General features: G+C 49.6%; 1 protein-coding gene across 2 annotated transcripts; it reads right to left on the minus strand.

Annotated features, from left to right (window-relative positions):
- Positions 1 to 125: 125 nt before the first annotated feature.
- Positions 126 to 24,064, minus strand: SLC13A3 (solute carrier family 13 member 3). 2 transcript variants are annotated; one of them, XM_040650901.2, is made up of 14 exons: positions 23,944 to 24,064; positions 16,057 to 16,322; positions 15,696 to 15,859; positions 12,897 to 12,959; positions 11,415 to 11,481; positions 10,611 to 10,796; positions 9,798 to 9,923; positions 7,033 to 7,128; positions 5,203 to 5,307; positions 4,109 to 4,206; positions 3,163 to 3,275; positions 2,664 to 2,825; positions 2,213 to 2,350; positions 126 to 1,673 (listed from the first exon to the last, which is right to left on the minus strand). In XM_040650901.2, the coding sequence occupies exons 1-14, from the start codon at positions 24,052 to 24,054 to the stop codon at positions 1,488 to 1,490; spliced, it is 1,881 nt and encodes a 626-aa protein (XP_040506835.1). In that variant the 5' UTR covers positions 24,055 to 24,064; the 3' UTR covers positions 126 to 1,487. The 2 variants fall into 2 exon arrangements, with proteins under 2 accessions (XP_040506835.1, XP_003642529.2); XM_003642481.6 differs by lacking the exon at positions 12,897 to 12,959.
- Positions 24,065 to 25,537: the final 1,473 nt, after the last annotated feature.

A 25,537-nucleotide genomic window follows, 5' to 3' on the forward strand; every position in this document is an offset into this window, starting at 1 on the left:
AGAGCGCCCAGTGCTGGGGGCTGGCAGGGAGCTCTCCTGCTCCCCCAGGGGACAAATCCAAAGCCGTGGGGTGAAGCAGTGGGGAGGGAGGCTCAGCTCTACAGAGCAAACAGGACGAAGGGACGTGCTAACAAACGTGCTTTATTGTACATTTTCCACGCTCATTAAGGATTTTGTTAAATGTAAGGATTTTGTTGAACATTAAGGATTTTTTTTTTTCCCCCCCAGAACGTGACTGATCGAAGTTCCACGCTCAGTTGGTTTTGGTGGTTGCTGTTCAGTCCCACATCCCTGTCTAAGTGCAGCCTTAAGGCGGACCCCAGCTGGCCTCAGGCTTTATGAGCAGCACAGGAGCAGGCGGGCTGGGCTGGATCCCACTCACACCACCAAAGGGACCCAGCAGAGCCCAGCATCCATCCAGTCACCAACCTGCCCTAAATCAGGAATCAGATCCTTTATCTTTCCATCCATCCACATCAGCGATGGATCTTTAAAATTAAATATTTTTAGATTCTTAGAGAATTTTTTTTTTTTTAAGGCTAAAACGGTGATTAAAATCACAGTCGATTTGCAATGCTTTCATTGAAAGTATCCAAGCAATCAGAAATACAGAGATGTTAAGAATCAAAGCCTACTTTTCAGCAATGTCAATGATACTGCAGTGCAGTTTGCCCACTGAACCTCAGCAGGCGCTCACGAGTGGGTCAGTCTCACAAACCTAAGACTGGCCACGTCCACCAAAGTTGAAACACCACTGATGTCCACACAGTTACGTCAGAAACAAATTTGGCCCCAAACCTCCATCTGTGCACTCAGTGCCGAGAACCGGGCAGCAGCTGAAAACCAGGTTTTCAAACCATTGGACACGTTTGGAAACAAACTGTTGCCTTCCTGTTTCCAAAGCATGGAGTAACACCCCGAGTCCTATCGACACATCTCCTGAATCATCCTTTCATGCACAAGCCTGAAGAAATAGTCTTCATCCTACATGAGAGAATTACTCATGAGACCACAAAGTGCCCCCAGCCTCCACGGTCCTGCCAGAAGCCCACGCTGCCTTCTCCCTGGGCCAGATTCTGATACACTCACTCACATTGGGTTGCACATAAATCCATCCTGAGCTGCTCTCCAAAACGAGGAAGGGTATCAGAAGCTGGAGCAGCAAAGCTCGCTAGCTTTCACAGGGGGGAGAGGCATCTCCCCAAAGATGCTCGATGCTTATGGGGTTGTCCAGGTAACAACCACCTATGATGGACAGATGAAATTCTCTGGGAGTATCTGATAGGTACCCGTGGAAGGCGGGGAAAGGACCTTCAGAGAAAACAACCAATGGATGTTGCAACACTGACCAGTATTTCTAAAAATAAAATTAAACCCAAGGGTCTCGTAGGTGTGGGCAGCCACGTGGCTTTTCTTCCTGTGCATGTGCTGACGATTCCAGTGCCCGAGTCCTAAGTGAGTGAGTCCTTCCCCTGGGGTAGCTTTGTTCATATTTTATTTAGTGCACTTAAAGTGACATTTTCTACAGCTGGCAAGAGTGATGTGGCATTTTCTGCATGGATGTTAGCCCACGCAGGGAAGGTCCCCAGCTGGAAGATACTCTTGGCCCATGTGTTCATAGCCAAGCTAAGAAGTAGAACTCCCATAAGATTCATGAGCAAACCAGTTCTCGCCTACAAAAGAAACACAAACACGACTGTTGAGTTTAGCTTGGACATCTACAGCATGAAGTTATTTGAACACAAATGTTATAAAACGGAAGGTTTAATTGCCATCAATACTAGCAATTTTCTAAGTGGGCTTTCTTAAGCCACGAAGGCCATTCTGCAGACGCTTTGCCAAGTTTTGATCCATCAAAAACACGAGTGCCTGTTTAGCCACAGGAATGTGAGCAGAAACGGACTGAGCCTAACTTTGCTCATAAGCTTTATTTCACCGAGCTGGGGAACATTTCCTTTACCCAGAAACCTGTGAAGGTTGAGCTGCTGACACTGGCTGGAACAGGACCAGGATCTGAGAGATGCTGAGCACAATTAAGACCACTTTCGTCATCACTTGGAGCCACAGTGGCTCCAAGTTTCACAAGGTCAGATGTAATACAGACGTCTCCTGCATCCCTGTGCCTTCCAACACAGCCTTACTAACGTTACTTTCTTAAACACTCCACTCCAATTGATTGTTTTCAGCATATTGTATATCCAAAGCAACTTACCATATCCTTGACCATCAAGTGTCCAGAAGAAAATGCAATTGAGTTAGGAGGCGTTGAGACTGGCAGCATGAATGCATAGGAGCATCCTATTGTTCCTGGTATCATTAAATAGAGTGGATTGACTTTCAGACGAATGGCCTTGAAAAACAGAAAGGAACAGAAACTGTAAGTTGGGGATTATATAGATAGATATATTGATGGCTACAAACAGTGCACTGTGCAGAGCCACATCCCACACTCCGTGACAGTTAATCATGCATCTCACCAACAGTGTTTGAAGGAGTATTATCCATCAGTACTCATTTTATGGTACAGGCACTTGTTTTATGGCTTCCAAGGATTTCAAAGTGCCTGCAGCCCTGCTCCAGGAGCAGAACTATACGGTGCCAGCTCCAGCCCCAGCACCACAAACCTGCTTGCACAGAGCAGCTCTGAGCACTGCGCTGCTTACCAGCTCCGCCAGGACAGGCAGGAAGATGATAATAGTGGCCGTATTGCTGGCAAACTCTGTGAATAGGGCGATGACAATCGTGATGAGGATGACAGCCACGGGTGGGGGTACGCCCTCCAGGGGGTGCAGGCGGCCTCCTATCCAGACAGACAGACCAGACTCCTGTGGAAGGGAGAGCAAACAAGCTGCAGAGCAGGGCTCCTGCATATCTGCACGAGGGCTGATCCTGTTGTAGATCTGCAAACTGCATACGACCTTCACCCACCCACACAACCACCTATGTGCAATGCCATCAGGGTATTTAACAGCAAGCAGTTTGAGAGGAGCTGCAAGTTTTATTAACCTCTCCTTAATTATCTGCTGTGTGTTGCTGTCTCAGGAGGAGTTGTAAAACGTGTCTTCAGTAGAGAAACACGTCTTGTTAGTGCTGTGACCCTGCAGATGCAAATTTCCAGAGCCAAATAAGAACCCCAAACATCACAGTTCTGCTGGGTCGCACCTCACAGCCCTTTGCCATGGCGAAGCCCCCTCCGAGCAGCAGGATGATGTTCCAGGGCACTGTTTCCTGGGCCTTCCTCCACGTCAGCAGGGGCTGCGTCTCAGTGTTTGGTGCTAGAAAAGGAGAAGATCCCATATCAAACACCCACCCAAAGAGGAGCACATCCATCACCACCTGACAGAATGACATTATCAGCCTGACGTCAGCGCTGAAGCTCACCAACCATGAGTTGCTGATGATTAAAACATACACGTGGATTCCCTCAAGCTAGACAATTAAAAGATCATTTCACTTAATATAACAAATGAAGGGCTTAACACAATGAAAAGAAACTCTAGTAGTTCAGGCTTTCTTTGAGGCTTCCTTGAGGGAGCTTCCAACATCAGGTTAATTCCCTCTCTGTAACAGACATGAACACTGTCCTCAATAGATGGGAGTCCATGGATGAGGAAGTTTTCCACCATCTGAGCTGTGAAGATGTTGTGATTTTCCACTACAACATGAAAGTTTTATAGCAAAAATGTGTGTCTCCCCTACAGTCCATCCCTTAATACATGATGAAGTGAGTTCTGCCATATGAAAGGGTGCACTAATGGGTCCACAATTTCCTGTTGAACCAGGGCACACATTTTATCCAGAGGAGTCTGGACAGCACAACTAACGTGTGTGATAGAGCTCAGTGGGTGCTGCTCCATCCTCCCAGGGATGTGGCAAGCTGGCCCCCAGGGCCTCGCCAGCTGCATCTCCACACGAAGGCCATTTCTCATCACAAGTGGTTTACGAATTGAAGTTTTTATCTCATTGCTACTAAAGGGACAAACCCAGGACCTCAAAAGTCTTCTGGCACCAAAACCTGCTGGAGAGCCTGGGCTTTAGGAGTTTAACTTCTAATTCATACTGGACACTGAGGAAGAGGCCTTGGGGGGGTGGGGGGTCTCCTACTCACCTTTGAAGTCAAACCACCACTTGAGGGAAGGTTTTTGTGAGGGGAAGAAGAACAGTATGATCACAATGGTGATTCCTGTAACCGCGTCAGAGATAAACCTGCCCAAAAGCAGCAGAAACACTGGTAAGAAGCACAAGCCTGTGCAGAGTTTATGAGAAGAGGGATTTACTAAAGAAGATTACAAGTTTCCACCAGGTTTGAACAACAGTGGCTGTTCACAGTTCTTTTTAATTCCTATCAAGCTGTGAACCCCCTACAAAAACTGCCCCAAGGCCCTGCAAATGTAAAAAGCACAAATGAATCCCCCCTCAACGGTGATGCTCCAATGTTCTGCCTGCAGAGCTGTGCTCAGTCCATCAGGGCTGTGGGGCCAGACTTCCCCAGCTCTTTGCAGGGAGCAGGAGGAGCAGAGCCCATGTGAGATCTTGGCAAAATGCTCAGAGGGTACAGTGAGAGGCAGACTTCGCCCAGTAGAGAGCTTAAGCATGTATTTGATTGTGAGAAGTTATTAGCTGATGAGGAAAAGGTTCATAACTATTTTGTTCTATTATCACTTATTAAGCTAGTGCTCTACTAAAACAAACAAACAGCAAAATCAAGTATGACAACCTCTTCTGTTTAGAAATATCCCCTCTGAGATTCAGCATTCCCCAAGTGCTGTTTGTCCTCCCAAGGTATGAATGGATGTCACAAGGGAGATAAACTTGCAAAACAGACAGAACAGCACAGCAGGCCAGCTCCTGACATCTCTCTTTGCTATCCACACCTCCACTGAAATCACTGGGTTACATAAAGAATTCAGCATCTCACTGTAAATGTACTATGTAGGTACAGTCAGCACTCCAACACTCACACCCAGGGATGGCCTCAGATAGGCATACATAGGAATCTGCAGTGCCAATTCCCACTGGGCTTCATGCACATCCTTCGGGACGCAGAAACAATAATGCTGGCTCCAGGAGCGGAAGCTCAGCTTAATTTATTCCGGGAAACCTGAGTAACAGTGTTCAGCAATGCAATCAGAAACCCAGGAATCTCAAAGACTTTGAAATGCCATTGAAAAATGTGAGAATGGAATGAAAATAAAATCTCACCCCGGTGCAAAGAAGCTGGCCCAGCCTGGAATGAATTTGGGATCCCTGGAGAAAAGCATGACAGCAAACATGAAGAAGAAGAAGAAAATTGCCTGTTCCGCAAACCTAATATGAAAGGAAATGCAGTTAAAAGGTTGCCGTGCTAAAGGACTGGAGCCAAGGCAGGCAGTACTGAGCTTTGACAGGGTGAGAAGTGAGGCAGCTTCTCTCCAATCACCTACAGAAAAACACCGGAATAGGTTGCACATCTGTGAGCAGATATTGATGTTTGGCAGCAACGATCTCTTAGTGGAAGATGGGCACCATGAAGGCCCAGGGCAGATGTCACAACAGCATGCAAAACTGACCGTCCGGATGGGGCAGAGGAAGGCCAGGAGCTGCTCATGGCCATTCCTCTCATCACTGCCCTGTGGGATGTCCTTAAGGCACAGACTGGGCTAATACTGACCACTTAAGAATGGTTTCACTCCGTTTTAAGCAACAGAAAAGGACAGCTAAGATTCAAATCATATATGAGACAGCAGGAACAATCTTCAAAATCAAAACCTAAGCAGCGTCCCTTAGACACATGACAAATAGCAGGGGGATCTCCTAACAGGAGCATCATACGCCAAGTATTAGGCTTGATTCTAGTGAGGTCCAGATTTAACCAAGGCAACGCCTCAAGACACTGTTTAAAACCTCTCAGAGCATAAGGAAGGGCAGGCAAGCTGTTGGGAAGAAACCACTTGCATTGATTTTAAGTTACAGGGTTGCTAATCAAATTGGTTGAGCACGGCTTAATGGACTTTCTCGCTCCTAGACCTCAAAGTGGGACTTTGATTCTTCCAGAGACATTTTGCAGGCTGCTTCATAATGCTCTGGATGGAACAGCTAAACCAATTTCTTTTATTTACAGCACAGGCTCAGGCAATTGTCTTTGAAGAACCACTCCATTTTCCACACGAGAGCAATAATTACGGTGTCAACAGCACAACACAGACATCTCTAAACCTTCCCAGCACCACTGTGAGTGTAAGAATATTATTTTAGAGACGGAGAACCACAGACATTTTGAGGTTAAGACCTACAGCTTCAAAAACCTCCACTAGCCCTGGTGGGTTGGACACACCTTGGGTCTGATTCTTGTAGACACTCAACTTTTCCTGTTTTCTCTCTACTTTGGAACTTCTCACACATTTCTCACACTTCTCTATGCAATATTGGATCCCTATCAATTTGCACACCTCTTCCAGAAGACAAAACCTTTGAGAAACTTCAACTAAAAGCGTCGTGTTCTTTCTTCACATTTATCAATAAAGTTGATGGGAGTTATCAAAAAAAATGATCTATTCCACAAAATGGATTTAACTTCTTCCTACGGATTTTCTTTGAGCACCTCTTAACATTTCTTAATGTATACCTGCAACCCCTATGATTCATCAGTCTGCTCAGTGAGCACTTTCTGCTTTGCAGAACAGCTACAGTTAGGCAGGAATCTCCAAAATCTGGCCTGTGTCAGCTACATAAAGCACACAGAAAGTTTTGGTTCCTAGAGCAGAAAATTCACAAGCAGTAATTAAGCAGCCTAGCATGAATCCACACTGCGACATGAACTTTGTTCTTGGTAAGAGCTGAGGGCAAGCTGCTATTTGCTGTTACTCCTGTAAGCGAAGATGAAGAGGTTGGAGCATGCAGAAAAGCAAACTTCAGCAGGTCACAAACGCTGAGTGGAAACATTATTTTGGGGTTTTTTTCTAAAAATATGTAACTCAGCCCACCACTCCCAGGACAGGACATTTCCACCCCGCTTGATTTCCTCTTCATCTCAGTCCCAACCTTACAACTCACTTTGTCGGGCCCAGTTTCTGGTAGTCCTCCTTTATCACTTCTCTGGCCCGGGCTTCCGCATCCACTCTTAGATTTGACTTTTTTGCTCTCCAGCCCCTGTCAAGAAACACACAGTTACACTTTTAAATGTCCTCACCCGGGAGGAAGGCTCTGAACACCAGTGGAAAAGCCCTGCGTATGGTAACACCCATGGTTAAAGTCTGGTCCCCAAGGGCAGCAAGGCTCCGTTTTAGATCCGCTTTCTCTCTGCTCTCACACAAAGAAGGCCTCAGAGAGGGTAGAAGTTTTCTCTCATTTATATTCCAAACCACCTCCAGCACGGGCTGTGATTGCCAAAAGAAAATCCCAGTGTTGCAGGGTTTCGTCCCTTACAGATAACTACTCGGGTGGAACGCTGCAAGTGGGTGATGTGCGAAACAAACCTGTCCCTTCCCTTCTCAAGTCGCTTGCAACTCCCTGGACAATCTCAGGATGCTGTCAGGAATCAACAAACGCATGGAATTTCTGCATGGCCGGGAATGTTAATGTGCTCCTGGCTAAGCCTCTTAGCTCAGAGTGCTCAATGGGGCACGTCTGATCTTTTGTAGTGTGCGCACACAAAAGACATATTCATACCTCACACTTTCTCTGCCACCATGTGCTGCCTGCGACCTCGATTAAACCTACAACACGCAAGGCTCTACCTCAGGTGCATCCACCAGAACCCTTCCTTCGGTCTGTTTCAAAGGGAAATCCTGGCTGGCTCCTCTGTACAAGCAAACGGTTGGCTATTCGGAAAGTCCTGCATCCCAAATAGATGCATCCGGCCCTTCGAGTTTTGGGGTGTTACGAATGGCAGCTTCATCTTCACCCTGTCAGCCTACAGCTAAGCCTTTCAGATCCGAGCAGTGCCAGCCTGCTTTTGGCGTGGCGTCCATCTGTCTGTGCTTCCCTGCCCAGAGCAGCCAAGGAAAGTCCTGCAGAAGCACGGCTGTCCTTGTGCAGCTCCGCATTGTCCCTCCCGAGGCACTGTGCCACGGGGGAATAGCGCTCTGTGCGCGGCCGCAGCTATCCCAATAAAGCCGGGCTTCGCACGCACAGAGACGAGCCAAACCAAACAGAAAGCATCACGTCCTCCGAGTATCGATGTGACACTTTGCCAGGGGATTTGGCCGGCAGAACTCCCTCCTACCTCACCTGCTGAGCAGGCACCGGGGCCGTGCCCCAGCCCTACACACAGGACATAGGAACTGGGGCACGGCGCAGTGCAAGCCCATGACTGCAGGGCAGAGCATCCCCAGCCCACGCCTGCGATTGAAGGAGCAGCCTTTGCCATTTTCTGGGTTGTAACTTTCCCATTGATTTTTTTTTTCCTGTCTCTGAGAAAATGTAAATATTTGGACACCTGTTCTCCCTCTCTCCTTTTTTTTTTTTTTTTTCCCTCCCTGCTTTTTTAACTCAAAATAACAATTAAAGGCTTTTCTAAATATTAGAAATTCTGCATTGTCCCTAGAGGAAGCAGGGCTGTGAGTCTGTTTCTATCACATATGAGAGTCTACAGGAGGGAAGAAGGGCTCTAAATTAACCAGTGTGGCACTGCTGCTGTTGTTCTAAGCAGCGTGCACTGAGGGCTGTACATACCCAGCAAAGGTTTCCCAGTAAAACACATTACTCTCAATCACAGATTAACATGTTGTAAAACGAAGCCCTGCTATGAAGCGCTCTCTTCCAAATCCAAGTTTAAGACTTAGAAGCAAATCTCAGCAGTTGTGTTCCGGGAGATTTCTGCTACCAATTCCAGGGCAACCAGGATTTCACACTGGCCTTCAAAGTCTGGCCCTGCTTTCCCTTCTGCCAATGTAATTCTGCCACTGAGCGCAGCTCAGGCAGTAAAACAACATACGAAAATTATGCCTCAGTGAATTACTATATGTTAACACATTCCCTGCGTGTATTTCAGTCAGGAGAAGTGTATGCAACTCTGAGGATTCTTTAAAATTCCCCTGGTGCATATCTGCAACTGCTTACTGCATGCAGCCAAAGGCTCAAAACTGCTTGGAACCGGAGAGGAAATGATGGGGACTTTTTAGGGAATATTCAGCCTTAGCTTTCGTATTTCCATGGAAGCCTCCTTTAATAGCAAGCATCTGCCTGAATGCCGGATCCCTGCGGGCTGATCCTGGGTCATTTCGTACTGCACAGCTGTTGGGGTGTGATGTGGCAATGCCCACACGTGGATTGTGCCTGTGGGGTTATCCACGCCTGTGGGACAAACTTTGGGCACAGGCACATTTCCAGTAAGGGGTTTTGGTTCGAGATGTTAATGTGGCAGTGATCAATTATTATTATTATTATTATTATTATTAAAGTTTTTTGCTTCTTCACTGTTTGCTGATCAGTTCCTCCTTTAATCCCTTCCCAGCCTGAATCGCCCCTGGCCCCTTTCTGCACAGCAGCCATCAGTTCAAGCCCTCCCTGCAGCAGGCAGCTATCAGCAGTGAGCAGGGTGGAGGCAGAAAGCAGATGCTCTTAGTAGGAAAGATAAAAGACAGTTGTGGGAGCAACGTTCAGAAAACATTTACAGGACTGGGGGACTGGAGCTGAAGATGACACACAGGCAGCTGCTTAGAGACAGAGGATGAGCATCCTGAAGTTAGCTATGAGCCCTCCCCTCCCCCCGTTAAGATTCTAGGTGCTATCCATAGACTTAGTATGAGAGTCGTGATGAAGGTGTATTTCACAACGCTGTGGTAATGAGCATATACATACAGTGAATGTAAACATACCTCAGATTAATTCCTCCGTACAGGATGGAGATCCATAGCCATCCCATGAGAAGAAAAATCAGCATTAAAGGAAATGCAAACATAAACCAAGAACCAAAGTTCACCACATCACATTCTGGAAAATAACTAAGCAAATGGGAAAAAATCAAGTTAATGCAAGAAGGGAAAACCACCCTCCAATTTAAGGGCAAGCAAATATCTGAAACCAGTAGCAAAATACCCCACAAAGTCACCAGTTGTGCATTTAGGAACATTCCCCTCTGTACTAGCGGCTGGGAGAGGCTCAACATGCTGCTTATGGAGGCCAGTGTTAAGAAATACCTGGAGGCACTTAGGATGGCACAAGGCCATGCTCCTATGCACATAGGAGGTGTTTATGCCCAAGAAAACAGCCCAGAAGTAGCGGATTCCTTATTTTCCTTTGCTACCATACAGCCCTAGATACTGTTGGCCACAGAACACTACCCAGCCTGTTCCATCACACGAGTTACAAGGCTAGCTTTAAGCATGTGGTTGGGTTCCATTACAGTCAGCAGGGCTAAGAGCAGCAGTAGGGTGAAGCAGGCGTGTGCTGGGCTGGCTGGCAGCCTGCTGGCTATGCTGGGAATCTGCTCCCCACATCACGCTGGGGATACAACTGCTCTCAGCCTCTATCCACTCACAAAGTTTCCCAAAAGGTTCTGGAAGGGCATGAATTTTCCAAGCTAGTTCTTGGCAAGGAAAGGAATTCCCCACAGGGTCGGGGTATATCTCTTGGCTGTGCAGGATTTACCCTGGCAGACAGGCAGGGCTCTCCAGGAGAGCCTCCCGTACCTCTTCAGCTGTCCCAGAAGGATGAGGTTTGGTGCGGTTCCCGTCAGCGTTGCTGTCCCCCCAATGCTGGCTGCATACGGGATGGAGATGAGGAAGCCTTTCCATATGTTATTTTTGTACTCTTCCTCCTTCTTTAAGTCTGAGAGAACGTCGCTGGTGATCTCCTTCTCCTCCGCCAGATCTTTGCTTTAAAACAGTCCAAAAGAGAATCCGGTGAAAGCCCTGGTTTAAATACAGCGCAAGCCATTCAGAGCCTTGACAGAAGGAACATGCCCAGGTTTTAGAAAGCCAAGCTAATGCTGCCCTGCAGGACTCAGCCCAGTGCCCGCTCACAGCGCCAGGCGCACGTGCCTCGCTCAGCCCTACGGTGACTTACAGAGATCAGCACAGAGTCCATAGGACTGACCAGCCAGAAAAAAATGGATAGCACCGAGGGGAAAGAAAACCCTATTCCTGACGAGCTCTTGAATTCCCACCTTTGTTGTCAAAGCGGGACCACCAATGCTATGTGAATCCTGGTGGTTTTTACACACCACTGGGAGAGCCAAGGCACAGTTCCCCAGCAGGAGACACCTCCGGTTACTGCCCCAGAGAGACTGGAGAATCCCTGCAATCATTTGGACGTGCAGAATAGTGCCAGACACACAGAGAAGGGGCTCAGCTCCATGCTCAGTCTGCTGGCAGCTGGGAGCCATGCTGTAATCAAACAGCTCAGGGATTGGACTTCAACTCCCTAAAACTCGGTGGGCTCAGGGGACAATTCTGTGTCTCAGTGCTCTAATACAAACTTTACGGTTGACTTACTCCTCAGTACTTGCCAGAAACTGCATCTCAGTTGGTACAGTGTAAAGTTTATTCTGCTGTAAAGGTGCTGAAAAAGAAAGATTAGGACTTTAAAACAGTTCAGAGCATCTAGAAAATCCTCCTTGAACCGAACAGCGGAACCGCTCACGGAAAGAAGGGCAGATTGCCCTCTGCAGAGGAGGGACAGTGCAAACAGAGGGAGAGCCCACAGCGCTGTGATGGGGTCAGAGGGGATGAACAGGCACGGTGACAGCACAGCACCCAGCTTCTGCTGCAGCCCCCGCAGGCACTCCTCCTGGTACTGCTTCAGACTCTGGGATACTGCAGTGTGGATGGGAGCTCGAGGGGGTCGCTCCTCTGTTGTTGGTTTGGCGCTTTGGAGGAGTTAACCACAGCTCACTCTTAGGAACATGAATTACTGGGCCTGCTGTATCCCCAGGGCACATCCTGGACCTCAACACAAGTCTGGGGCCACCTGGGGGATGTGTTTGCACACCCAGTTCTCAGGGCCCCTCCTGCATATTTCACACAGGCTTTGTCTCAGTGTGCTTGCCACCCACCCCACCGGAGATGAGCAGGGCTCAGGGAAAGGATCTGTTTGGATCAGAATGAGCCGTGCTCTCTTTGGCAGTGAACTGGGAGCTGCACACCATGCTGCTGTACATCTACGGGCATATGCACCGGGTATAACTCAGAGATTGTAGGACAGACCAGAAATACAATCATGTGGGTTTTCTTAAACCATATCTCATGGTAAGGTTTGTAGCATTCATAGTTGAGGCTTGTGGCTTGATCACCTGAGAGTGGGAGCAGGAATGTGCTGCTAAACTCTATTTTCCATACCCTCAGCCTGTTTGGAGCCAGGAGTTGGACTCGATGATGCTCCTGGGTCCCTTCCAACTCAGGATATTCTATGATTTGATGACCTTTAACCACTTTCAGCCCAGGTCACCACAGCCTCTGCCACCTTCCCTCAGGCCCTGCCTGTGTCTGACCTGAGGCCCACATCCCCCTCCCACCACGGTCACCCCAGCAGCCCCCAAACACCCTCAAGCCTCAGCTCAGCCCTCTCTGCTCTGCCTGTGCACCAGAAGCCGAAAGCAGTGCATGGAAGGAGCCAGTGGTCAAAGTCTCTGGACTTGCTCACCAACGACAAGCCACTCGTTCCAGCTCAGTGAGCCGGGCAGTTTGCACTCTCGTGTTTTACACGTGGCTAATTTACCGAAATTGAGTTAATTGGCTTGGATGCACACATGCTGAGCTTTCATCTCAAGGGTACTGTGATGGAGGGATGTAATTAGCAGAACATTAACCCGTGGCTGACTGTTGATCTCCCACCGGATTTAGCTGGTCTCTTACCACTGATGCCTAGTGCTGGCTCTGCAAAGACACAGATTTCATTCCACCTCTTCACATTTTTCCACTTTTTTTCCCTGCTGGCCCCGACTCCACCCCATCTCAGCAGGAGCACCTGTAAGTTACCTCTCAAAGAAGGTCTGCCAAAGGCAAGGCAGACTTGCTGCAGGGCCATCTTCTCCTGTGAAGCTTTGGACAAAGAGGCTGAACATTTCTACAGGTCCAAATGCCAGAAGAAGTCAAAAAACACTGAGCTGAGACCTGGCTGTACACACCGTGCATAGAGCATTATGAGACACTCAGTGGCCATTTCACCCAAACACCTTGTGTACCTCAGAGGCAGAAATGTTTGTCCTGGAGAAGTTTGGCCTTAATTGCATTTCTACAGCTCCTAAAAGACTGAAAAGGGCCAAGGAAGAGTACTGCCACCCTCTGAGGGGTGCAGGGGGCAGCGCTGGGGCCACATCCTGCCCACACAGCCCTGGCAGCAATGACCAACAATGCACATTTCCCACCTGCCCCTATAGAGACATCGTTTCCAGGTCTGTGACCTTAGGAGACGTCACAAACACTGACTGCAGTTCATCCTGAATCTGCAGAAGATTCAGGCTCCACTAGGCAGGGGAGAAGACTATTTAAAAATATATAGATGATTAAAATAATCATTATTTTCATCTGGAAATATTTGATTTGCTTAGAGAAATGAAATATTGCCAATGATGGGTTAGTGGGCAGAGAGCAGGAGAGGTGGTCAGACTCACAGTGACAGCAGTTTTCAGTGTGGCACACAACCAGCACATGGTTTGGGATTAGGGGTGGAGATGTCAGACAGAGTCGTACAGAATTTACAGCTCAGAATTTCAGACACACAAATTCATTGAACCGATTTCTTCCGTCGTGTAAAAAAAAAAAAAATCACAAAAAAAGACCCCAAACTTTGGCTATCAACAACTCAAGCATGCAAATATTTGCTTATCTTCAAAAATTTGCCCACACGGTTGAGCGTGAGCACAGCTGATTGCAACCTTGAGGTTCCCAGCAGCACAGAAAGACAACCAAGTGGTACGTGTCTGCAAAGCAATGCACCAACCACGCTGATTCGTACACTTGATGTTCCTTCAGAGAACCAAATGCCTTTATGGGCACTGTAAAGGATACATTCTTTAGTGTGTTTCTTTCCTAGATATCTTTATTTTCTTCTTTAGCCTCCTGCACACCACTTCTTTGTTACTAAAATATATCCAAGCCAATATGCAGACCGATGCTACCACATATAATCCTAACAGTGCACTTCCACACACAGTCTAGGCTGCAAAAAAAGCTTTCCTGTCTGTGTCAGCCCTCGGGTTACAGTTCTTTTAGATCACAAAACCAAGCAGATTACTAAATAAGTCTACCATCTTCTTACATTGAAGCAGGTCAGATCTACAAAAAACAAAGCGCAACAACCCATGCAGGAGGTGCAGCCAGTCCTAACTGCAGGCGGCTCCTGATGGGCAGGAAAGCCTTGCACAAAGCTCACCTTCACCTCTCCTCTTCCAGGTATACAGCAGACTCGTTGGCTTGGACTGGCTTCAGGCATAGGGCATCTTCAAGGCACAGTTTTTCTCATCCATTCAGAACGATTACAGAAAAGGATGAGCCTATCCTGAGATACTGCAGTTCAAACAAAAAGTCTACAAGAATACCTGCATTTCAATGATGGACATTTTACAGATCACTGCTCCTTCCCTCGTATTTATGATTTCTATGAGTTTCCACCTCAAAAGAAAAATACATCATCACACAGTTACATGATAGTTGCAAAGTGTCATTTTATTCATCCATCTGCTTGCTGGCTTCTCTCACAGTCCTAAGCATTTTGAACCAAGGTCATTAACTTTGTGCTTGCCAATGTCTAGGACAACAGAGCTCTTGATTTTGCATGTTCTCAAACTCTACTGTCCCAACGACACACTCAAATCATGTTAGAGGATGGAGTCAAGAAGGTTAAAAACAGGTTCATGTAAAACAATGCTTCCGCAGAAGGAGAAATCATAGCAAGAAGGTCAGTGGGGTTGATTTTAATAGATGCGTATGGTCAAAAATTCATAAAGCAAATGTGACAGAGCAACCCGGAGTGCAAACATCTCATGATTGCTAGACATTAAGGATGAATTATTAGTTATGTCTTCATTAGAGCATGCATACTTCAGTTCTCTGTACTCATTAACCTGCCTTAGGACTCAGCAGAAACCAAAACACTGTTGTCTTTAAATTGCAGGGACAGGAGAACAGCTAATTGGTGCTACAAAGAGAACCTACAGCTGTTGCTCCAGTTACCAGTACGAGCTACAAAGGGGATTTCACTGCTTCACTTCTGTCTTTCACCCCTGCCTGCCAGAATCCCAAGCTCCTGGGGAATGACCTGTGAAAGCAGGGCTGGAGGAAGGCTTTCTCTGACTGCATAACCCTGCCCGAGCCCATCCACCACCTACCTGCTCACTGCCAACACCAAGCAGCAACGTAGGGCTGGATCAGGGGAAATCACAAAGCACTTTGTAACGAGGTATCCGAACAGGTGTCCTGCCCTTCATCTGCCCCTTCTCTTTCAGTCCCCCATTTTATGAGGGAAGAAATAGAAGAAAGAATCTGTGTATGAGCACGTGGCACCCTATAGATATCAGCACACCACGTGCAGAGCAGGCCTTCTGCTTGTGCCAGTGGTGGGTTTAGGGAGCAGTGGGGATCACTGCTTTGTGGTGTTTCCACATATTTCCAACCTGTTAGTGTGACACGAGGAAGGGAAAGGATCAGAGGGAGTTGTATGTCAATACCCTTCCACCACAGTAACGAAGAACATACTAAACTGGGACCAGCACCAGGGCGTTTGATGGCAGCAGGGCAGACCTCAGCTGGCTCATACTTCTGCCCTGTCTCAATTACCTTGTGTTTCTTCATTTTCCCTGCTCATCTCCTTAGATGTGTCTTTCTCCCCAAAGAGGCTTTTCAAAATTGCATTTGCAATTGGAAGCATCATAGCAGTGGAGGCAGTGTTACTTAACCACATAGACAGGAAAGACGTCGTCAACATCATCCCTAAAATTAGTCTGGAAGGGAGGAAAAAAAAAAAAGAAAAAGCTGAATTGAAGTTTGGCAGATTCCAACACATTCTAGCAACGGGAAGAAAAGCTCATCTACAGGGATATTTTGAAAATTAAATGAAAGGGCAGCTTGTGTGCAGAGCTGCATCTTGGCTGCCCGCAGCCCATGTCCCCCCATGCACACCCCCTGCCCCAGCAGTCACCTGGCTGGCTGCACTCCCACACACATCAGCACCCGGAGTGCGATCCTGCGGTGCAAATTCCACTCCTCGATGGCTGATGCCATGATCAAACCACTGAGAAAGAGGAAATTGGTGTCTAAAAAATACTGCGGGCAAACTTTGTTAGATGGGAGGATGCCCAGGAAGGGAAAGAGGACGATGGGCAGCAGAGCTGTCACAGCCAGGGGCAGTGCCTCCGTGCACCAATACAGTGCCATCAGTAGGATCACGTAGAGACATCTTCCTTCCTGTAAGAGAAACAGAGAGGGAAAGCAACGTAAGTGGTGTCTGAGAAGTCTTTTCACTTGGAGGTACCAAGACAAGCAATATGCGTCAGCTATTCTTCCAAGGATACCCTATTTCCTCCCAAAGCATTTCTATCAATGTCTTCCCCCCACCAGATTGCATAGGGGGCTCAGGAATGATCCTCTGAAAGCACAATAAAACCCCAAATCCTTCTCAGTTTCCTGAGCCTCCTCTGCTGGAGGACGGCAGTGCACAGAGACTTCAACCCAGGAAGCTCCGGAGAGAAGGAGCTGCCCTGCCACGTGAAGTGGGGTGCCAATGCTCAGGATGCACTGCTGTTAATGCCCTTATTTGCCTGACTATCCAACAGCTGCTACACCAATACGTCTGTGCTTCCCCTCCAACTCCGTATGGCTACAAGAAACAGCTTTGAGAGATGGATGCACCGAACCCCCTCCCATTAGCAACGGGAGGCACACAGAAAGGTTTCTTTTGCTGGCTCAGAACCTCCTGAGAGATCTGTGAGAAACCCTTCCAAGGCACCCTGTGCTGTCCCTGCAGAAATCAGTAAATCAAGCACTCTGATCAGGAAGTGCCACTTCCTGAGGATCCTGCCCAAGTGCAGAGCTGCCCATGGCTGGCGGAAGCCCAGTGCTCCCAGCGCCCATTCATTCACCAAACTGGGAAGCACAGCGAAAGCAAAGCTGCTTGTCCTGAAGAGCCAGGGAAAGGAGTTGGGACAACAGCCCCGAGCAGAGGAGTGGAGCCTGGGAGGAAACTGGGAGTCCAGCACAAAGCCACGGGGGGCTGAAGGGGTCACTGGCAGCAAGCAGAGGCAGGGTGCCCACAGAGCTATAAATAACCACTGAGAGCCCTTTGGAAGCCCCAGAGCTATTTATTTCCCCACTCTTTTCCAGCTTGTCGAACAGGTTGGATTGTTTCTCAAAGGCCCCTCTGTACCTCCACTTGGACCTCCATCCCCTGCCCCGGGGCTGTGGCTGCCAGAGCCCCCCAGGAGGCTCAGGGCTCAGCCAGGTTTTGGGGCAGCACTGTGTGTGAATGGCCTTTTGGGCAGAGCTCAGCCTGGTGGATGTGTTGAGCCTGCAGCAAGGCATGAGAGCAGGTAGGGCTGAGCCAAAAGGTGCCAGGCCATCTGCAGAACTGCTGGTTCACCATGGGAAATAACAGTGATTTATCATTCAGTCCACCTGCGGCATGTATCTGAAAATTGGCCGGAGTGACAGAACTGGTTACGTGCCTTTGGCATTCCAGTTCTGCATTTCACAAGCAATTTTCCTAATAAAACTCAAGTGCTCCGTGCACGTGGAAAGATGAATACTAAAGAACTGAGAACGATTTGCTTTTATTATTGAATACGTGAGTCACAAGGAAGCAACCATTTCATGTCAGGGTCTTAAATTCTGGATTCAGAGAACATTCATGATCTTAAATGTAGACTATGGTGAAATGGCACATGAGATACAGTGAAATAAAACCATTGTGTTCCCAGAGCTCAGATGTGGCACCCAGCAGTCCCCGCGAGATCCCCCTGGCTTTACTTCATCTGCTCCAATGGGACCAGGACCGCAAACCCAACAGTACTGAACTCTGCAAAAGTGAAGAATCACCTTTAAAATGTTCACACAGCAGATGAATGATTTCACCCCCATGGCAACTGGTAATGCCTCTTGGCTCTGCCTCTTTCTGCATCCCAGAGAAATAGCTCTACTCGCATTAAGTCATTTTCCAGTCATTCTCCACTGGCCTTACAAATGAGTTTGTCTCCCAGCACAAAAGCGTTCTTCAGTTGTCTGAAAAGTTGCAGCACTGGACTTCAAGACAAACATATTTTGCCTCTTACATAGGGAGAGCAACTGCAAGTATTGAACACCTGGACATAGAAGCAGCCATCAGCGATCAGCAGATTGCAATTGGCTTCATTAAAGAGATGAAGTCTGACTTAGAAAGTTAATGATGAACTAAGGAAGAGTTCTTTTCTGCTGCACAAAGATGTACGCAAAGCATTCTGGCAAACATTGCAATGAAATGCAGCATGAATCTAATAAGTAATGTTCACTGCGAGATCAAATGCCGAGGGGTAAAACTGAATAGGGTCAAAAAAAAAAAACAAAAACCCTGCTGTATGGAGGGCTTTGCTCAAATGATGAAACCCACATGGACTGACAGCAAATCACACCAAAAAGAAAGCTGCAGAAGGGTGGGGATGGTCCCGACTGCCCCCAGCACAGCTCTGGTGTGTGCAGCACCATCAACCCCACACTTCTCATCCTTCAGCCCTCATGCTGGGTCACCACCAGGCTCCCTTCTACTCCTCTCTCACCTCCACACAGCTCCATTTTGTACTTTTTTGCAGAATAAGCCTATCAAAGTTCAGAGGGGAAAATGGTAGCAAATAGAGGCTTTTAAATGGGTCTTGTGATTGGGTTAATTTTATAACCATTTAATGATTTCCAGGGAAGTGCTTGACAGCTGTGGACTGCAGCAGCTCTCCCTGCTGTTGCACAAGACCCTTGGGAGCGACCTCTGCCCACCCCAAGGCAGTTACTGCCTTGGCTGCACTGAAGGCATTGGGGATTTTCCACACCTGGACCTGCTGAGCTGCAGCCCGGGAAGCAGAGCCCCACGGCTCCCATGGGCGGGCTGGGAGGGAGATGGGGGGTGAGGTGCTGGCAGAGAATGGGGGTCAGATCAGGAGAACATCTTGCCCAGGCACAGCACCAAGGCACGGGGATGAGCTGTCAGTCCCACCGCCAAGCTGGAGGGCACAGCAGGAGCTTTAGATGGACGTAGTCCCTCCAGGCCCAGCAAGCTCCTAGGTAGACCTGGAGCTTGAAGGAGCTCTGCCTAATGGCACAGCCAGGCTTTGAGTTTGCTCCACCAACCTCTGCACATTCCATGGCCAACACAGACTCATCACCTCTCACTGGCTCTCCCCAACACCTATCCTATGACCAAGCAAATGAGGAACATAAAGGTTCCTCCAGAACCTCGATCCCAATACCAGAGATACCTGGGCCAGAACTGGAGCTTTCCAAGACTCATTATCCCACTGCCATCACAGAGGAACTTCCTATCCATGACACTCAGAGCTCCATAGTGCTAACAGTACCAGCAGCTGTCAGCATCTCGTTCACACACTGCCCCCACTTCTCAGCTCTGATGGTGTCACAGGCCCCCCAGTCACACTGCCTGCTGTCCAACAGGATGGGTATTTGAATCTGATTTCTACCAGCTCAGCTCCTGCAAACATTATGTAATCTGGACATAAAACAAGCCCTGTTTACCAGCATTCCTGCCAGCGGAGTTCTTTTGCTCTGGGTATTTGCGGAGTGGTTGGAAAGGGGCCCTTAACACCGGGCTATGAGCTGTTAGAGCTGCAGTGAACGCTGGTGAAGACACTTCTGCTCTGGAGTTACCCTAAAGACACGAAGCTTATGAAACACGAAACACTTCAGAGAGTATAAGCAACTGCCAGCAAAACAGAATCATTTTCTCTGCTTTACGAAAGTGACAGCTGAGGCTCAGGGAAAGTGGACAAACTGACCACAGTCACGTAGGGAACTGATGACAAAAACGGGCATCTTCCAGAGAACCTCACAGGTCTGAGCCTCACACGCACTGCTGGGGGCAGCGATAGCTCTGCCAGCCCCAGGTGGACTGCAGAACTGGAACAGCCCAGTGGCAGTTGGACACCACGTAGGGTAGCAGCTCTCCATGCCTGAAGTCAACTCCATTTCTGCATCGTTTTTAGGAAAGATCCACCATGCTTTAAAACAGCAAAAACACCCATTTTCCGTGATGGTGAGCCATTAAGCTCACTTTTAGCATCATGTTGCTGTAATCTGAAAGCCTCCATCCTCTGCATCTTTATGCACTGCCTGGGCTTCTCTGAGCTCTGGTTATGATGGAGGTGCCCTCACACCTCTCTGTGCTTTGAAAGAAGCAGGCCAAGCTCATGAAGTCTTTCACCACTGTGGAACGTCCTCTTGTCCAGTTTGCCAAAGTCATCTTTGAACTGCAGAAGCAATGCTGCAAGGGCATTCTGCTAAAAGCCACCACCTCGGCAAACAGCAGCCTGTGGGCTCTCATTGCCTGTGCTCAACTTTCACGTGCCAGTACATACAAATACCACACTGAGCCTCTTGGCTATGGGTAGCCAGTCTGTTGGTCACGTTCAGCTGACTACATGGTGCCATCTCTCAAGCCCTTTTTGGGGAGTCTGATTCCCAACGGGACTGCAGCTCAGCCCAGCCTGTGGTCAGCATTCCTGGCAATCCCAGCAAGCTATCAGTCAGATTCCTTTTGTGCCACACGTCCTGAAATATTGCTCATTACCCTCAACACCCTGACGAGGGATTTCTTCCTCATCCCTTTTTGTTTTTGTTTTTTTTATGGTCCTTAGTTTCCAATTAACATTAATTCTTGCCAGCTTCCCTTTCCCTGCCCTGAGCATCACTGCTTTCACCTTCTTTGTGCCGCTTGCTCTGAACCAGGCTTGCCTTGACCAAAGCTTGCAGTGCACATAGTCACACAGCTTCCAGTAATCACTCTTCTTTCTTCACTGAAGTTAAAAGAGATGAAAAGAAGAGCTTATCTTTCCATTCAGTTTTGTGAAATTGGCTTTCCTAAATCACCAAGCACGTACATAACTCAGAGGTGGACTTTGTGCACAACACACAGCAGGGCTACCGCCACCATTTCCCTGCTGGGCTGCTCTCCCACCAGCAGCCACTCATGTTCCTACAGCTCAGCAGGCACTGCTGCAGCCCAAGACTCAGACCCCTGCCCCTCTGCACACTGTGCCCCCAGCTCGCTATGTTGCCTACATTTGCACCACCCACTCCCTCGCAGTGCCTTCCATTGGAGATGCCCCACGTTCCTCGCTTTTGAGCGCAAGCAAAGTCATTTTTCTTCTGGAAGTTCTTAAAGTCTCCTTGTTCTCATCAGGACGACTCATTACGTCCAAGTCGATTTTAAATTGCTCTATGTCCACTGAGGAAGTCAAGCCTGTTTTCTGAAGGCGCTGGGACCCATTTGCCTGCTTAGAGCTCCTTTTAGCAGATTTGGCTGCCTCAGCTGTTACCAAGCCAAGAGGCAGTAGACATTGAGTTCATTAGAAGCTGTTGGAACAAGCTCTTTGCACAGCTCATTAAAAGTGCCCCCCATGCCCCTTCCAGCACAGCAGTTCCTCCAGCCCCCCCCTGCCCCACAGAGCTCCTGGCAATCATTCACTGCTCCACGAGCCGGGGGGTCGTGGGCACTTCCGCACCCGGGACAAACATTCTGCCATTTCAGCAGCCACCGGAGCTGGAGCTGACACAGACCCTTGTGCTTAGTGGGGAGCACACGGAGTATTCCCTGGGCTGGGTTATGTTACAGCCACGACTCATTTCTCACTGTTCCAAATGCATTTTGGGGAGCACATCTGGGGGTTTGGGTAACCTGCTGACAAAGCAGAGATTTCATTTCTCTATTGAAGAGAAAGGAGATTGCAGGGGAAATCACTTCTTGGAGTCTCGTTCCCAAGGCTTCAGCCTACATCAAATTTGCCCCATACCTGGAGGTGCTCGAGGCCAGGCTGGACCCTGAGCAGCCTGATCTGGTGGAGGGCAGCAAGCCCATAGCAGGGGTTGGAGATCGATGATTTTTAAGGTCCCTTCCAACCCAACCATTCTACGATCCTATGAAAGCAAGGAGTATCAGCATGACGTCAGCACCAGTGCAGCCCTGACACTGTACCTCTGAAAAGAGAGGCACAGCAGCCTGGAGTGTCCCCAGCATGAGTGACAGCTGATAGGTAGTATTGCAGCTATGGATACTGGAGCTCAGCAGCTATAAGCAAGGCCAGACCTGAGGTGTCCTCTTCCTCAACAGGTTTCACCTCCAGGGAGGGGTCACTGAGGTGCAGGTTTTACTGGGAAACCCATTGCATGCAGACCATGAGGTTTCTCTCAAGAGCACATCCGGATCCGAGAAATCACATCCTATTTGTGGTTCTCTGTCCTATCAGCTTTAGGTTATGACAGCTCAGTCTCCAGATCAAAGTGAGATGCTGCCCTTGGAGCCAGACCTCAGGTGGCTCCCTATGGCTCTGGTCCTCATGGGTTCCTTCCAGCTTGGGATATTCCATGTTCCTATGGTCTCATGGGAGATGAGAGTTGCTGAGCATCTCAGTGGGGAGAAGGTAAATTCTTGCTTGACATGAGAAGAGATTTCAGTATCTCCAGAGCAGGAGAGTGCCACAGAGATACCTCTAAACAGACTCCCACATGAGGAAAGCCTCATCCCAAGGCTGCGCCCCAATGCTTCTCATTCCCTATGGGTCTCTCTCACCACACAGCACAATGACCACTCAATGGGAGCATGTGGCTCCCCAGTCCACCCAACTCTCATGCTCCAGATGTGCAAGAACTCGGTAGCACAAAGCTTGCTCCAACAGCTGCACCTCGCTCAGGAGCAACTCCTGCCCAGCCCTGCTGTGGGTGCCTGTCTGGAGGAGCGTCCCAGTGACACCAGCGGCAGATCAGTAAGCTGATTTCCCACTGTATGGAGCTTGCTGAATGCTGGAGGCAGCTCCCATGCCCTCTGCTGTTCCTGCTCCCCCATCCCCATGCCTTCACACTGCTGCAAGAAGTGCGAGCCCTTCCCTTTGCTTCCTACAGCCCTGCAGCTCAGCTCCGGGTGGCTGCACCTAATCCTGTGTTGACACAACAGCAACATTCTCTCTGCGCTGAACAGCGAGGGGCAGCTCCATGGGGGAAAGAACAGAGGAACTGCTGCCCCCTGAGCATGAGCAGAGATTTTTTATTCCATTCCTTCCCCAAACACTCAAATCTTTGCAGCCTGGGTGTCAGCACACTCTTCCATGAGCATCTGGTAAAGCAACGGTCATATTAGTATTAATCGTTTTAATTCCAGAGAGTCGTTTTGCTGTCTTGCATGCAGAGGTTTCACTGACAAGCGCTACACAGGCAGAAGTAAATCCCAGAAGGGTTGGGTTGGAAGGGACCTCAAAGACCCGTGCCATGGTTAGGGCTGCCAACCACCAGACCACGCAGAAGATCAGGCTGCCCAGAGAAATGCGCTCAACAAACGCCACCTGCGTGTCCTCGCTGCATCTGAACCATTCCATCACCGTTAATCACTACGCACCAAACATCACCTATCCTCTGATACAGCCAAAGTCACTGTCAGATGGATCTGAGTCAGAACATCGGGCGAAGCCCCACACACTGAGGTCAGTGGCACACGTTTCCTGGTGACCTCACAGCCCCGCGTGCTCCCACCCGAAGATGCTCCCGGCTCGTGAGGGGCAGCTGCGAAACCCTTCAGCCTCACTCACGTCCCGAAGCCCAAACCTTCCAAAAGCGATTTTATTCCGCGCCTACAGAACACAGACATCTCGCAAAACCTTTCAGAATACAGCACCGTCGGTTCCTTACAACTCCCCGACGCCCACATAAGCACGGTTCTCCCAGCCCCTAAAATCTCGCCGCGGCCCCACGACGCCCCTCCACGCACCACGTGCACACCTCGGCTCCGCGCCCCCCGCCCCGCTCTGTGTCCGACAGCCCCGGCAGCAGCGCGGCGCCCCCGCGGTACCTTGGCGGGCAGGCTGAGCAGCACGGGCAGCAGCGCCAGCGGCGCCCCCAGCAGCACCACGGCACGCCGCACGCTCCACGCCTTCTTCACCAGCGCCCCCAGCGCCGCCATCCCGCATCCCGCGCCCCGCGCCGCGCCGCGGCTTTATCCCGGGGCGGGATGGATGCGGGAGGGGGGAGCGAAGCCGCCCCGCCCGCCGGGAGGAGCATCCGCAGCCCGCCCCGCCCCGGGCTCGGGTCTGCGTCCAACGGCGGCTCCGCTCCGGCTGCGTGATTCTGTTATGCAGCCCAAGCGGGGGCTCGGATGTCCGACAAGTCGTTTCGCGGTGCTGCGTGAAGCGCTTTTCTTGTTAAAAATAAATGGACGCTGAAACAAAAGCGCAGCGGTGCGGAGCGGGACGGGACCATGGAAACACCGGAAAGGCAAAGTCTTGGCCGCCACCAGGGTGAGGCTCAGGAATCAAATGAGGAGCGTATGACTGCAGCCCGGCCGGACCTGGTACAGCCTGACGGGAGAGGATGCTTCAGGCTGAGCCGAAGAGGAAATAGAGGAGCTGCAGCCCGGGACAGGACCCCTCCTCCACTGCCGTGCACGGGGCCGAGTGAGGGGCACACACCGTAGCACTCAGGGCTGAAGCTCTGACAAATGGATCAAAGCTGGAGGAGCTGAGCCTTCTCTGCTTTTTGCATCAAGGTGGGGGTTAAAGGAAGCTGAGGAGGGAGGAGAGAAGGGAAGGCAATATAACCCTCTGCCTTAGTGCTCAGCAGCACGCTCTGAGCGCTTTAAAAACATTCAGAACCTGTGAGAGTTGGGCTCAGATACATGGAGGATGTGTAGAAACCTCACTCAGCACGGAGACCCGTCCCTTCCTGCAGATAATCAGCTCTCTGCAGAGCTACTGCCCCCATGTCCAACACCCCTACCGCATCAAAGGCGTTAGAGGCGAGTGAGTCGGATGGGAAGGCAGACAGCCCACTGGGGAAAGCTCTTGGCTTACAGAAGCCCCGAAATGCTGGCACAGAGGGAACGAGAAGTTGAGAGGCAGACGGTGGTACAGCACAGAGCCAGGGCTGCTCCCCCAGCACCGCCGTGCTCAGCGTGTTCCCCTCCACTTCCTTAACAGAATATGCACAATTCTGCACAACTGGTAACAAATCAGCCCATCCCCACAGCCACCCCCAGGCAGGGGCCGGAGCGTCGTCACCGTGGCTGCTTTTGGAGCTGAACTGACACAAAAGGTTGGCTGGCACTGCTGGCACAGTGAGGATCCAACATCCGCCTGGCTCCGGCCCTGCAGCCATACAGCCCCACTGGCAAACACTCCTCCTTTTGGGGCCTAGAAGAAAGCACGGAGCTGACCAAGGAAAGCTATGGGGACTTTTCTCTGCCTTTCTCTGAATAACACCAGGAATAAAAATGTATCAGGATAGGAAAATGAGAAGAAGTTTCCCCTGCTGCCTCAGTGCCGTCACAATATTGCCATCGCTAGCAGAGCAGTGCAGGATGGAGGGGGTGGGCAGGTGGATGGCTGAGGAACTGAAAGCAAAATTCAGGCCATCAGAGTGGTGTGACAGCTTAAAACAAGCCCAGCCCA

This window comes from Gallus gallus, chromosome 20 (genome assembly GCF_016699485.2).
Source record: "Gallus gallus isolate bGalGal1 chromosome 20, bGalGal1.mat.broiler.GRCg7b, whole genome shotgun sequence".
In the NCBI taxonomy this organism is placed as follows: Eukaryota; Metazoa; Chordata; class Aves; order Galliformes; family Phasianidae; genus Gallus; species Gallus gallus.

Bases quoted from the DNA above. Each gene is read 5' to 3' on its own strand.
- SLC13A3 (XM_040650901.2), bottom strand. From the start codon at position 24,054: ATGGCGGCGCTGGGGGCGCTGGTGAAGAAGGCGTGGAGCGTGCGGCGT. The intron at 10,797-11,414 runs GTAAGTCAACCG...ACTGTTTTAAAG, and splicing joins TTTCTGGCAAGTACTGAGGA to CAAAGATCTGGCGGAGGAGA. The intron at 3,276-4,108 runs GTGAGTAGGAGA...CTCCTTTTCTAG, and splicing joins GTGGTGGTTTGACTTCAAAG to CACCAAACACTGAGACGCAG.